The 13,203-nt window shown below is 42.5% G+C and overlaps 2 protein-coding genes across 2 annotated transcripts in view; one reads left to right on the top strand and one right to left on the bottom strand.

Moving 5' to 3' along the window:
- Window positions 1-1,932, bottom strand: part of CDK19 (cyclin dependent kinase 19) — a 265,473-nt gene extending 263,541 nt beyond the window's left edge. The window contains exon 1 of the mRNA XM_043439309.1: window positions 1,882-1,932. The gene's annotated coding sequence lies outside the window, so the exon portion shown is untranslated. The remainder of the gene's footprint in view (window positions 1-1,881) is intronic.
- GTF3C6 (general transcription factor IIIC subunit 6) lies at window positions 1,138-11,997 on the top strand. Its single transcript, XM_043439311.1, has 6 exons — window positions 1,138-1,695; window positions 2,043-2,123; window positions 5,662-5,725; window positions 5,819-5,863; window positions 6,848-6,961; window positions 10,216-11,997. Exons 1-6 carry the CDS (start codon window positions 1,567-1,569, stop codon window positions 10,509-10,511), a joined length of 729 nt encoding a protein of 242 aa, XP_043295246.1. The 5' UTR covers window positions 1,138-1,566; the 3' UTR covers window positions 10,512-11,997.
- The last annotated feature ends 1,206 nt before the right edge of the window (window positions 11,998-13,203 follow it).

The following is a 13,203-nucleotide window of genomic DNA, read 5'->3' on the forward strand; positions in this document are numbered from 1 at the left end:
TATTTCAGATCTAGAACTTCTAAGTTCTACAACTTCTAAGAGGTCCAGTACTTTTCCCACTTTTTTAAAGCAATGAAATCCCATTCATTTAATGAAGGAACGGGTAAAAATGCACAAAAATGTTTACTAAAGGGTTGTGCAGTATCAATAAATACAATCACATAGATTTATATTTATTGTGGAAAACATCCATGATACTACATATAGTGAGAAAAGCAAGTTTAAAACAGATGTATAGTTGGAACACATTTTTGAAATAAAAATTGTGTTTGTGTATGTAGAAAGAAGCTGGAAAGCTAAACTGTGTAGGAAAATGTTTTTGGTTTTCATTTTCTTCAGCCACACAGCATGGCCTGTGGGATCATATTTCCCTCACCAAGGCCACCGCAGTCCTAACCACTGAACCACCAGAAAATTCCCCGAAAATGTTTTTTAAAAGTTATAATACTCTAAATTTTTACATAGTATTACTATTACTAGGCTAAATGCATATTAAGTGCTTAATATGTGCCAGACAATCTTTTTACATGTATAATCTCTCTTTTAATCCTCACAAAAACCAACTTGCCTAAAGCCTTGCAATTAATAATGCAGCAAATCAGACAAGTATCAGACCCCAAATCTCATGCTCTGTGGAAGCAGATCATCCTGTTTCTCTACAAAGATCATTTATTTTATAATCAGAAAAATCCGTTGTTACTTTTAGAAAAATCCTGTTCAAAACTTCACTTAGTCTCTGCTGCTGCTGCTGCTGCTGCTAAATCGCTCCAGTCATGTCCGACTCTGTGCAACCCCACAGACGGCAGCCCACCAGGCTCTGCCATCCCTGGGATTCTCCAGGCAAGAACACTGGAGTGGGCCGCCATTTCCTACTTAGTCTCTAGTACTCCCCAATTTCTGTCTCTTACAGCGCTTAGGGCAATCTGATCTCCATCTGCCATTCCTGCATCTTTTTTGCGTGCTAAGTCGCTTCAACCGTGTCCCTCTCTATGGGACCCTATGGACTGCAGCCCGCCAGGCTCCTCACCATGAATGGGTTGCCATGCCCACCTCCAGAGGATCTTCCCAACCCAGGGATCGAGCCCCGGTCTCCTGCACTGGCAGGCGGGATCTTGACCACTAGCGCCACCTGCGAGGCCTGCAGCTTTTGCAGGGTCCTGAAACCCAAGCTCACTTCCTAGCGCAGCGAAGTGTGCCCTTAGCTTGGCTCGGGGAGAACTTGAATTGAGGATGAGTGTTTACACAACATTAAGAATTTCTTTCAAAGAAATGTAGGATGGGGATACTCTAGGCCTCTCCATTTCCCTCGCGCACGGTGGCCTCTTTGCCTGCACCTTCTTGATCTCCTCTGCCTCGCTCGCCAGTGGGCTCGTTCCACCAGCGACGGGAATCCGAGAGTTCCCTAGGTCGCCGAAGCCGCCCGGCCGAGGCCAGGGTCCTGGCTCCAGCTCTCGGAGAGGAACAAGGAGCTCCGCGTGCGCCCGGGAGCCGCCATCTCGCGTGCTGGCAGGAGCGGCGGGCGCGGCCGGAGCGGCTGCGGGGCGGGAGCGGCTGCCCTTACTCAAGATGGCGGCCCCGGCGGGCGGGGCCCGCGGCTCGCAGGCGGCGCAGAGGAGCGGCGGCATGGCGGCAGCGGCCAAGGAGCCGAGCTGGGTGGACTGGGACGAGGAGGAGGACGAGGAGGAGGAGGAAACAGTGAGTGCCACGGCGGAAGCCCGCGCGGTGGTGGCGGGGGTGGAAGTGGCTGTGTGCGGGGCAGGGAGTCGGGGCGCGGCCCGCGGGCGCCTGGCGGGATTGTGCCACTGAGCGCGTGGGGCGGCAGGCAGCTGCCCACAGCTCTACGGGCCACACGGAAGTTCGAGGGGGAAGGAGGGAGGTTACCTTCGTTAACGGAGCGCGCTTCCTCTCCTTGAAAGCAGGACCTAGTTTTCACAAAAGAGGAGTCGTTTCACTGCGGGTGTTTGTTTGGCTTTTCTCCATAACTGCCTGCCTCTTCCTGCGCTCTCACAGGCTAACGCGTTAACCCTTCTTTCTTCCACCAGGAGCAGTTGGTTATGGTGGAATTATCAGGAATTCTTGATTCAGACTTGCTCGCAAAATGTGAAAATAAATGCAAGATTTTGGTGAGTCTTGTAGAATTGGGGGTTGTTATAGGTTTTCTTAACTCTATGGATGGTGACATATACCCACCCCCTTTAGTTCAGTCAGTTCAGTTAAGTGGCTCAGTCGTGTCTTTTTGTGACCCCATGGACTGCAGCACACCAGGCCTCCCTGTCCATCACCAGCTCCCGAACCTTACTCAAACTCATGTCCGTTCAGTCGGTGATGCCATCCAGCCATCTCATCCTCTGTCGACCACTTCTCCTCCTGCCTTCAATCTTTCCCAGCATCAGAGTCTTTTCAAATGAGTCAGTTCTTCGCCTCAGGTGGCCAGAGTATTGGAGTTTCAGCTTCAGCATCAGTCCTTCCAATGAATATTCAGGACTGAGTTCCTTAGGATGGACTGGTTGGGTCTTCTTGCTGTCTGAGGGACTCTCCAGAGTCTTCTCCAACACCACAGTTCAAAAGCATCCCTTTAAAATAGATTAATTACAGGTATACAAAGCAGTGAACTGTTGGAGACAGTCACACAACAGGGAGCAGCTGGGAGAAAACTAATGCCCAACTTCTACAGCATTGTCGACCAAAAAAAGACGCACAACTTGAGAGTTGCGAGTTAAGCTTTATTTGGGGCAAAATGAGAACTGCAGCCAGGGAGGCAGCACCTCTGATAGTTCTGAGAGACTGCTCCAAAGAGACAGTGGGGAAGAGTCAATATATAAGATTTTGGTGAAGGGGGGAGTTCAGTACCATTAAGCACTCATGTTACAAAAGGTTTTCTGCTAGTCACAAGGATCCGATGTCACCATGAAGGGATTTAGTGCTTTTCTAGGTATGAGGAGATGCAAGGATTTTGGATCATAAAATCAGTTCCTTAAAATATCTGTCTAAAGATCTGTCCCACCAGATTCCCTGGAACACACAGTGCCTCACTTCACCCTGAACTCTCCCAGGGGATGTTGACGGTCAGCAGCTGCAGTAGCACAGGGTTCAGTCTCCACAGGCGCAGGTGACAGATGCCCTTGTAGTTCAGTCATTGGCAGCGCTCTTGGCAAGTGCCGATTTGTAGTTGACAGCATCAACAACTATGCCTGAATGTCTGCATGTGTGGCTGGAGAGAGTTAAAGATTTGGCAGGGGGGAGGGTGGCATTTTGAAATGGAAGATTAAATTCTGAAAAACAATACACTGTTTTTGGACCTCTCTGGTTAAGAATCTGCCTTGCAATGCAGGGGACAGGGGTACAATTCTCGGTGAGGGGACTAAGATCCCACATGCCCTGGGGCAGCTGAGTCTCAGTGCCACAACCACTGAAGCTCACAGGACACAACTAAAGAGCCTCTGGGCTGCAACTACTGTGCCCACTCCAGGCAGGTGGGATCTTCATTTCCTGACCAGGGATCTAACCTGTGCCCCCTGCAATGGAGTTTTAACCACTGGACCACCAGGGAAATCCCTCTTTTCTTTTTTAAATTGAGAAGTAATTGACATGTAATATTATACTAGACTTCCCTGGTGGCTCAGTGGTAAAGAATCCACCTGCCAATGCAGGAGGCCAGAGTTTGATCCTTGATCCAGGAAGATCCCACATGCCCCAGAGCAACTAAGCCCCCTGCGCCACAACTACTGAGCCCAGTGCTCTAGAGCCCTCCAGCCACAGCTACTGACGCCCGAGTGCCATAGAGCCCATCCTGTTCAACGAGAGAACCGCTGCAGCGAGAGGCCAGAGCACTGTGGTTAGAGAGTAGCCCCAGCTCGCTGCCATAGAGAAAAGCCCTCACAGCACCAAAGACCCAGCACAGCCAAAAATAAATAAATTATTATTTTTATAATGATATATAATTTTTATAAAAAATAAAATATTTTTTATAAAACTGACCTGGAAAAGGTCAGCTATCATTTCAATCCCAAAGAAAGGCAGTGCCAAAGAACGTGCAGACTACCGCACAGTTGCACTCATTTCATATGCTAGCAAAGTAATGCTCAAAATCCTTCAAGCTAGGCTTCAACAGTACGTGAACCGCAAACTTCCAGATGTACAAGCTGGATTTAGAAAAGGAAGAGGAAACAGAGGAACCAGAGATCAAATTGCCAACATCTGTTGGATCATCAGAAAAGCGAGAGAATTCCAGAGAAGCATCTACTTCTGCTTCATTGACTATGCTAAAGCCTTTGACTGTGTGGATCACAACAAGCTATGTAACATTCTTCAAGAGATGGGAATACCAGACCACCTTACCTGCCTCCTTAGAAACCTGTATGCAGGTTAAGAAGCAACAGTTAGAACTGGACATGGAACAACAGACTGGTTCCAAATTGGGAAAGGAGTACGTCAAGGTTGTATACTGTCACCTTGCTTATTTAACTTACATGCAGAGTATATCATGCAAAATGCTGGGCTGGATGAAGCAGAAGCTGGAATCAAGATTGCTGTGAGAAATATCAATGCCCTCAGATAGGCAGATGACACCACCCTTATGGCAGAAAGCGAAGAAGAACTAAAAAGCCTCTTGATGAAAGGGAAAGAGGAGAGTGAAAAGGCTGGATTAAAACTCAACATTCAAAAAACTAAGATCATGGCATCTGGTCCCATCACTTCATGGCAAATAGATGGGAAAACAATGAAAACAGTGACAGACTTTATTTTCTTGGGCTCCAAAATCACTGCAGCTGGTGACTGCAGCCATGAAATTAAAAGACGCTTGCTCCTTGGAAGAAAAGCTATGATCAACCTAGACAGCATATTAAAAAGCAGAGACATTACTTTGCCTACCAAGGTCCATCTAGTCAAAGCTGTGGTTTTTCTAGTAGTCATGTATGGATGTGAGAGATGGACAATAAAAAAGGCTGAGCGCCGAAGAATTGAGCCTTCAAACTGTGGTGCTGGAGAAGATTCTTGAAAGTCTCTTGGACAGCAATGAGATCAAACCAGTTGAACCTAAAGGAAATCAACTCTGAATATTCACTGGAAGGACTGATGCTGAAGCTCCAATACTTTGGCCACCTGAAGTAAAGAGCTGACTTATTGGGAAAGACCCTCATGCTGGGAAAAATTGAAGGCAGGAGGAGAAGGGGACGACAGAGGACGAGATAGTTGGATGGCATCACTGACTCAATGGACATGAGTGTAAATAAACTCAGGGAGATGCTGAAAGATGGGGAAGCCTGGCGTGCTGCAGTCTATGGGATCGCAAAGAGTCAGACATGACTGAAGGATTGAACAAACAATTTTTTTTTTAATTATACTAGTTTCAGCTGTGCAGTATTTTCAGTATTTGTATTGTGAAATGATCACCACAATGTCTAATTAACCCACATCACTACACATATAATTGCAAAATTTTTTTTCTTCTGGTAATAACTTTGAAGATTTACTGTCTTAGCAACTTTCATAGATGAAGTACAGTATTATCGATAGTCACCATGATGTTCTTAAACATCCCAGGACTTATTTTTTTTATGACTGGAAGTTGGTATCATTTGAGCCCCTTTTCACCCATTTCCCCCACTCCCAAGGCTGTTTTTACTAATGATTTTTTAATGGTCCTATATTCTGTTGTAGGGAATTGATACCGAAAGGCCCATTCTGCAAGTGGACAGCTATGTCTTTGCTGGAGAGTATGAAGGTAGGAGGATGTCAGAGAGATGAAATTCCCTTTTTTATATGCCTTTTGGAGAAAGTAGCTGTTTCAACAAGTTGCCTTAATGTTTTTCTGCAGACACTGTTGGGACCTGTGTTATATTTGAAGAAAATGTTGAATATGGTAAGTGATTGCTATGCTGACTCAACTCTTTTTGTTATGAAATATTTCAAACATACTTGTGTATGATGGATATTAAAGTTAAACATCTCGTGTACCCACTGTCTACCTGTGTCAAATCCTCCCTTTTGGCTAGGCAGTCAAAAAACATTCCAGATGCATTTGAAGCCCCTTGTATATCCCTGGAACCAAGATGGTCTGCTCCAGAGCCTGTTTTCTTAATTATGCTTATTTACTCACCACAAAAATGTCTTGTGCATATATGTAAAAATGTCTCTTGGATATACACTTAGAAACGGAACTGTTAGATTGATGAGTGTGTGTACTAGATTCAACCATATGAAATCAACAATTTGGGCTGAATATCGCCAGTTTCACATGGTTCAACTTAACAGATACCACTGTGTTGCTCTCTGAAGTGTAGTATCAGTCAGCCACACAGTGGCAGGCTCTGCAGGCTTTCAATGTGCTTCACATCCTTAGCACAGAGTCTCATCCGTCATTCCCGCCTACACACACAGTTTTTATAAAGCTGTGACCCCAAGCAGCAGGTGGGCAGCAATTTTTTTTTCTCAGCTTTCTCTCCTGATTGGGGATGTTCTCACTCCAGTCTGGCTTCAAGTAGTGTCTGACTTTGGTCCTTCATTTTGAGCGACAGAATTTTAGACCTCATTACCCAGTAAAACCAAATTCCCAGCCCCTCTTTCCCACTTCAGGGCTGGCACCTAATAGGCTTGTAGCTTTACTCTTAACTTTGGGTTTCTGTCCCCTGTAGATGTGTGTTGTCTGTGAGTTCACTTGTATCTTCAGTTCTTACGTATTTAATCTGTTACTTCTCTGTGGCTGGAGCAGGAGGAATGAGTTAAATCTTGAACTTAACTGCACTCTCTTGACAGAAAGTAGTTTTCTCTAAACTGGAACCATTGAGGCTTAACATGATTATTTGATGGCATCAAGCAGTATAATAGTGTTCATTTTATATTTTAGTGGATGCAGAAGGCAGTAATAAAACAGTGCTAAAATATAAATGCCACACAATGAAGAAGCTCAGCATGACAAGGACTCTACTGACAGAAAAGAAGGAAGGAGAAGAAAACATAGGTTAGTTCACTTACTTCTCTGAAAATAGATGATTCATTATTGGCTTTATGACACATTGTTGCCAGGATGTTCTTTGTACTTCATAATAATAACTATGTGTGATAGGTTAAGTATGTGAAAATTGAGAGCTCTCCATAAAAAGTACCAAAGATAGATTTTAAAATTTAGTTGAATTCTCATATAGCTGGGGGCACTGGAGACATATGAGAAATGTTTATCTGCTTTGCACTGGAAACGATTGTGAGGAGTTTGTCAAGCAATTGGACATGATTTCAACCCCAAGGAATTCAGCAGCCACTTCTCTTCCCACCATTAAAACTTTTTTGTAAGAGCAGAAGATATGATAGTAGCAGTTCTAGATCTGCTGAGCTTTGGGGAGATCCAGTAACCTTCCCCAAGATGCTTACTACTGGAAGAAGCTGGCTTTATATGTGAGGGAGGGACTCTAAGACCACAGTTGTTAATCTTAAGTCTAGTTCTTAATAAACACCCAGTTAGCCTTCTCCAGTTGCTAGTCATCCAACGCTAGAGACTTTATAGGAGTTTCTTGTACCTGTAGAAGGCACATGTTTGCGGAGATGGACAAATAACCACTTGATGGTTTAAAAGCCCATTGCTCACCACGCCAACCTCTTTCTTTTGCCCTAAGGAATTTGGGACACGGTCAAAATAAATGTGTTTGTCCACCAAAAACAAGGCTTATTGCTCCAAGACATATTTGAAACACTAGTAAATAAGACCCTAATGATGAATACTCATGGCTTGATTTATTGTATTTTAAAGAATAAACATTTGAAGGTACATTCATCATCTAGAAATTTATACCAGCTACACATAACTATTTAACAAATCTTTGTTCTTACATATTCCACAACTATCCGTTTTTTTTAGGCATTTTGAAAATAATAGGAAGGAGGCACTTGAAGTTCTAGAATGAACTTGAAAGGCATATACATATCAAATGGCTTAACTATCATTTAAATATTCTTAAAGGAAGTTAGAGAATTTGCTCTAGTCTTTTAATAATCTAATAACTCTTGGGGAGAATCTGGATGCATCTTTTTGTTTATTTATTAGCTTTGTACGGGTTTTCTGTAGTTGCAGCAAGCAGGGCTACTCTTTTTTGCAATACACAGGCTTTTCACCACTGCGGCTTCTCTTGTTGCGGAGCACAGGCTCCAGGTGCATGGGCTTCAGTAGCTGCAGCACACAGACTCAGTAGTTGTGGCTCATGGGCTTAGTTGCTCCCACGGCATATGGAATCTTCCCAAACCAGGGATCGAACCTGTGTCCCCTGCATTGGCAGGCAGATTCTTATCCACTGTGCCACCAGGGAAGTGCAAAATTTGGGTGTATTTTAATCAAATAAATTAGCAACCAACTATTCAAGGCTGTACTGGTTATCTACTGCGGCATGAAAAGTGGCCCCTAAACTTAATGGCTTAAAACAACAGCAACAGAAGCACCATCTCCCATGGTTTCTATGAATCAGGAGTTGGGAAACAGTGTATTAGCTAGGTAGTCTGGCTTGGGTCTCTTATGAGGTTGCAATCATTTTGCTGACTGGGCTATAGTCATCTGAAGACTTGAGTAGAGCTGGAAAAATCTAACTGTAGGATGGCTCACTCACATGGCTGGTGAGTTTGTGCGGGAGGTGTCACTGCCTTGCCCTCCTCACACTACTGTTGTGAGTGCCCTTTTGACACAGCGGCTGGCTTTGCCAGACCAAGTGATTTTTAAGAAGAAAGTAGAAGCCACAAAGTCTTTTATGAACTTGCCTTAGAAGTCACATTCTGTCATTTCTTTGATATGCTATTCTGTGTGGGAAGGGACAACTCAGGTAGGTGAGGATCATTGGGGACCATCTTGGATGCCAACAGAACAAAGTAGACAGAGGTGTGGTCCTTATTTTCTAGGAGCTTGTACTCTAAAGTAAATCACATTGAGACAGACATAGATGTCTACGATTCGACACCCATTTCACTCAGTTTATTTTAAGTATCTGTTATGTGCCAAGTCGGAGAAGGCAATGGCACCCCACTCCAGTACTCTTGCCGGGAAAATCCCATGGACGGAGGAGCCTGGTAGGCTGCAGTCCATGGGGTCGAGAAGAGTCAGACATGACTGAGCGACTTCACTTTCACTTTTCACTTTTATGCATTGGAGAAGGAAATGGCAACCCACTCCAGTGTTCTTGCCTGGAGAATCCCAGGGATGGGGTCACACAGAGTCAGACACAACTGAAGTGACTTAGCAGTATGTGCCAAGTATTATGCTAAGTAACAGAGTAGGCTTTAGGGTGACTAAGGTTTTGAACTTGGTGACTAAGAGAATAATGTTATTGCAAGCAAAAAATATAGTTTTGTTTTTTTTTTTAATAGAAGTCAATAGTTGAAGCTGAGCTGGAGGGAAAGGACTAATCAAGTTTTGAAAGAGGGAGACTTTATAAAGAAAAGATATGGGATCAACAGGATGTTTCAACAAACAGCTGCGGAAGAGTTAGTTTATGGTGGGGTATAGGACAGATGGATGCTCAAACAGGGTGACAAGATAAGTTGGGATATCTTACAGATACCTAATGGAATTTTGACAATGACAGTAAACAGCTTGGGTTATAGGAATTAAGTATCTATGAAAATACTTGGCTTTCTGAAAGGGTCAGAAGGGTAAGAGAAAAAAATGGCTAGCATTATTGAAGCAGTTCTTGATTATGGGAGTTCATTGAGGGATTAGGGCTTTGACTGTAGGTATGAAAAGGGACAAAAATTTTTTTCAAGGATTTTTTTTGGAGAGGTGTCTTATTTCACAATTGGATTCTTCAATTTAAAATGACACAAAAAAATTTTAAAAAAATAAAATGACACATAAATGTTGACTTGGAAGATGACAGAGTATTATGAAAGCTGGCTGAGTAAGAAGAAAATTGTAGGGAAGTGACAATTTTCTTCAAGACAAGAGATGGCAGTGGAAGATGAGTTATCTCTCAGAATGAGCTGGGAACTGGACTCTGGAAAAAGGGCTTAGAATAGTAGTGATTTTGATAATGCATACCTTATAGGCTTTCCAAGGTCTCCATGTAAGATGAAAATTACATGTTTATCAGTTGGTTCAGGCACCTTGTTCCTTTCTTTAAGTTGGGGTTTTATATTGATAAATATTCATATGAGCATTTAAATGAAAAATATTTGGAAGTAACTAAAATTCCTTTTTCATATCTCTTGGTTTCTCACCCCACCCACACCCTCCCCTATTAGGTGGTGTGGAATGGCTGCAAATCAAGGAGAATGATTTCTCCTATAGGCCCAACATGATTTGTAATTTTCTGCATCAGCATGAAGAGGAGGAACCGGTAGCCCCAGACCCAGATAAATCTCTGGAGTTGGACGAGCACGAGATTCAAATGAAAGATAATTCAAACCTGGGTTATGAACAGGAGAAACCACCGAACTTAGAGGATTCTGGTCCTCTTATTGATATCCCTTCTTTTGAGACAGAAGGGTCTGTTTTTATGGATACTCAAGAAACTGCCTTAGAAATCACTCCTAGATGAAATGTTTCTCATAATAACTAGTCATGAACTTTTTATACAATTTTTATATAAAATAATTGACTTTGTAGTTGTTCACAATTTTTATTTTTGTTAGCTATATGCACATTTCCAGTTATAATGTAGTTTAATATACTAGAATCATTAAGGACCAAATATTGAGTTTTTAAAAATATGTTTCAAGGACTATAGGGACCATTCTGTGATGAGTCCTTTAAAATGGAGGTTTTACTAAGGTAAGTATATGTTTCTATTGCAGCCATTGCAAATTACCACATTTAATGGCTTATGTGTATTAAGCTACAGAAGTGTATTGTCTTTTACAGTTTTGTAGGTCAGCTGTTTGAGATGGGTCTCACCTGGGCTAAAATCAAGGTATTTGTAGAACTTCTCTTCCGGAGGTGGGATGGGGGACTCCATTTCCTTGTTCATTCAGTTGTTTACAGAATTCAGTTCTTTGCAATTGAAGGATCATGGTCCCATTTCCTTGCTGTTGGCTGAGAGCCATTCCCATATTCCAGAGGCTGCCTGCATTCCTTGACTTATAGCCCCTTCTCTTCAGAGCCAACCATGGTCAAGTTCCTCTCAGTCCTTGACTCTCCCCTGCTACTTCTGTCATCCTATTGATATTAGACCCTTCCTTTATTTGATTACATTGGGCACATCTGGCTGACTTCCCTATTTTAAGGTCTATAACTTTAATTCCATCTGCAAAGTCCATTTTGCTATGTAATGTAAACAGGCATAACACTGAAAATTATGGCATGAAAATATTTGCGGTGGCAGGGAGGGCATCTTCCAGTCTACCAAAGTCAATATTACAATTCTGAGAACAGAAGAATTCAGAAATGCTTAAGGGTGAAGGTACAGTTCCTGATATTCCAGCTGTAATTTCACTCCTTTCCTACTGAAGAAAGATGATTGGAATTCAGCTGTAACAAGTCAGTTTACTACAGTGATATAACATTGTAAAGCCATTATCCTCCAATTAAAAATTAAGTATTACGGTGATAAGCTAGATCTGCTCTAACTAGTATTTTTTTAAGTAAATTATTCACAAACTTTGATACAGGTTGACCTATATGAAATTACCAATATTTGCTTCTGACTATAAAACCCAGCCATTTTATATGGTTTATGCCGGTATAAACCATACCTCACATTAATTATATCTCATAGCACTCTGTGATGACCTAGAGATGTGGGATGGGAGAGTGGGAGGGAGGCTCAGGGCGGAGGGAGACAATGTATACTTCTGGCTGGTTCACGTTGTATGGCAGAAACCAGCACAGTGTTGTAAAGCAAGTATCCTCCAATTAAAACTGTTAAAAAATTATATCTCTCAACTGTTGGAGGTGTAACTTTGTTTTGACAGATTAGAAAATTAATGTTCTAGAATGAGAAATTTTTTCCTTCAATAAGTTCTGTAACTTTTTCCTATTTAATTGGAAAACAACATACCCTGATTAAAAGCCTTTCCAAATCATAAGCATGTATATCCTCCCAATTTTTATATGACTTTAGTCTCAGCTTTTCCTTTAATCAGAAACATTTTTTTCTACCATGTGTATGTGGAGAGACTGCTAATTACTTGACCCAATATCTGGTCTTCCTTTTTTCTCTTTGTAACAGAATCCCAGAATTTATTGAGGTTAGCAGTGTGCCCGGGAGAAGGCAATGGCAACCCACTCCAGTACTCTTACCTGGAAAATCCCATGGGAGGAGCCTGGTAGGCTGCAGTCCATGGGGTCGAGAAGAGCGACTGAGCGGCTTCACTTTCACTTTTCACTTTCATGCATTGGAGAAGGAACTGGCAACCCACTCCAGTGTTCTTGCCTGGAGAATCCCAGAGATGGGGGAGCCGACGGGCTGCCATCTGTGGGGTCGTACAGAGTCAGACACGACTGAAGCGACTTAGCAGCAGCAGCAGTGTGCCCAGCTTTCCTTGTGTATATGAAAGTGGCCCTATTTTCTAGATATTAGTTCTTCCAAGCTTGATCTATAGATTCAATGCAGTCCCAACAAAATTACAGCAAGTTTTCTATGGATATTGTCAAACTGACTCTAAAGTTTATATGGAGAGGCCAACCCTCAGAATAGCCAATACAGTGTTAAAGAATACAGTAGGAGGACTTCAAGACTTACTGTAAAAACTGTAGTAATAGAGACAGTGGGAATTGCTGAAAGATTAGACAGATAGGTCAATGGAATAGAATAGAGAGCCCAGAAATAGACACAGTCAACTGATCTTAGATAAGGAACAAAGGCAATACAGTGAAGCAAAGAGAATCTTTTCAATAAATGGTGCTGGAACAACTGGACATCCACATGCAAAAGAATGAAGTGGGACCCCTCCCCAATCTCGTATTATATACAAAGACTTACTCAAAATGGACCAATGGGGACTTCCCTAGTGGTCCAATGGTTGAGACTCCCTGCTCCCAATGCAAGGGGCCCAGGTTTGATCCCAGATTGGGGAACTAGATCCCACGTGACATGGATCCCACATGCTGCAACCAAAGATCCCAAGTGCGGCAGTTAAAACCCGGTACAGCCAAATAAATATATAAAAATATTTTTTATATATATAATCTTTTAAAAAAGATGGATTAATGGCTTAAATAAGTTTAAGGGCTAAAGTTATAAAACTCTTTAGAGAAAATATAGGTATAAATCTTTTACTACATTGGATTAG

The sequence above is a fragment of the Cervus canadensis genome, chromosome 20 (genome assembly GCF_019320065.1).
Source record: "Cervus canadensis isolate Bull #8, Minnesota chromosome 20, ASM1932006v1, whole genome shotgun sequence".
NCBI lineage: Eukaryota > Metazoa > Chordata > Mammalia > Artiodactyla > Cervidae > Cervus > Cervus canadensis.

Bases quoted from the DNA above. Each gene is read 5' to 3' on its own strand.
- GTF3C6 (XM_043439311.1), top strand. From the start codon at position 1,567: ATGGCGGCCCCGGCGGGCGGGGCCCGCGGCTCGCAGGCGGCGCAGAGG. The intron at 1,696-2,042 runs GTGAGTGCCACG...TTCTTCCACCAG, and splicing joins ACGAGGAGGAGGAGGAAACA to GAGCAGTTGGTTATGGTGGA. The intron at 5,864-6,847 runs GTAAGTGATTGC...TTTATATTTTAG, and splicing joins TGAAGAAAATGTTGAATATG to TGGATGCAGAAGGCAGTAAT.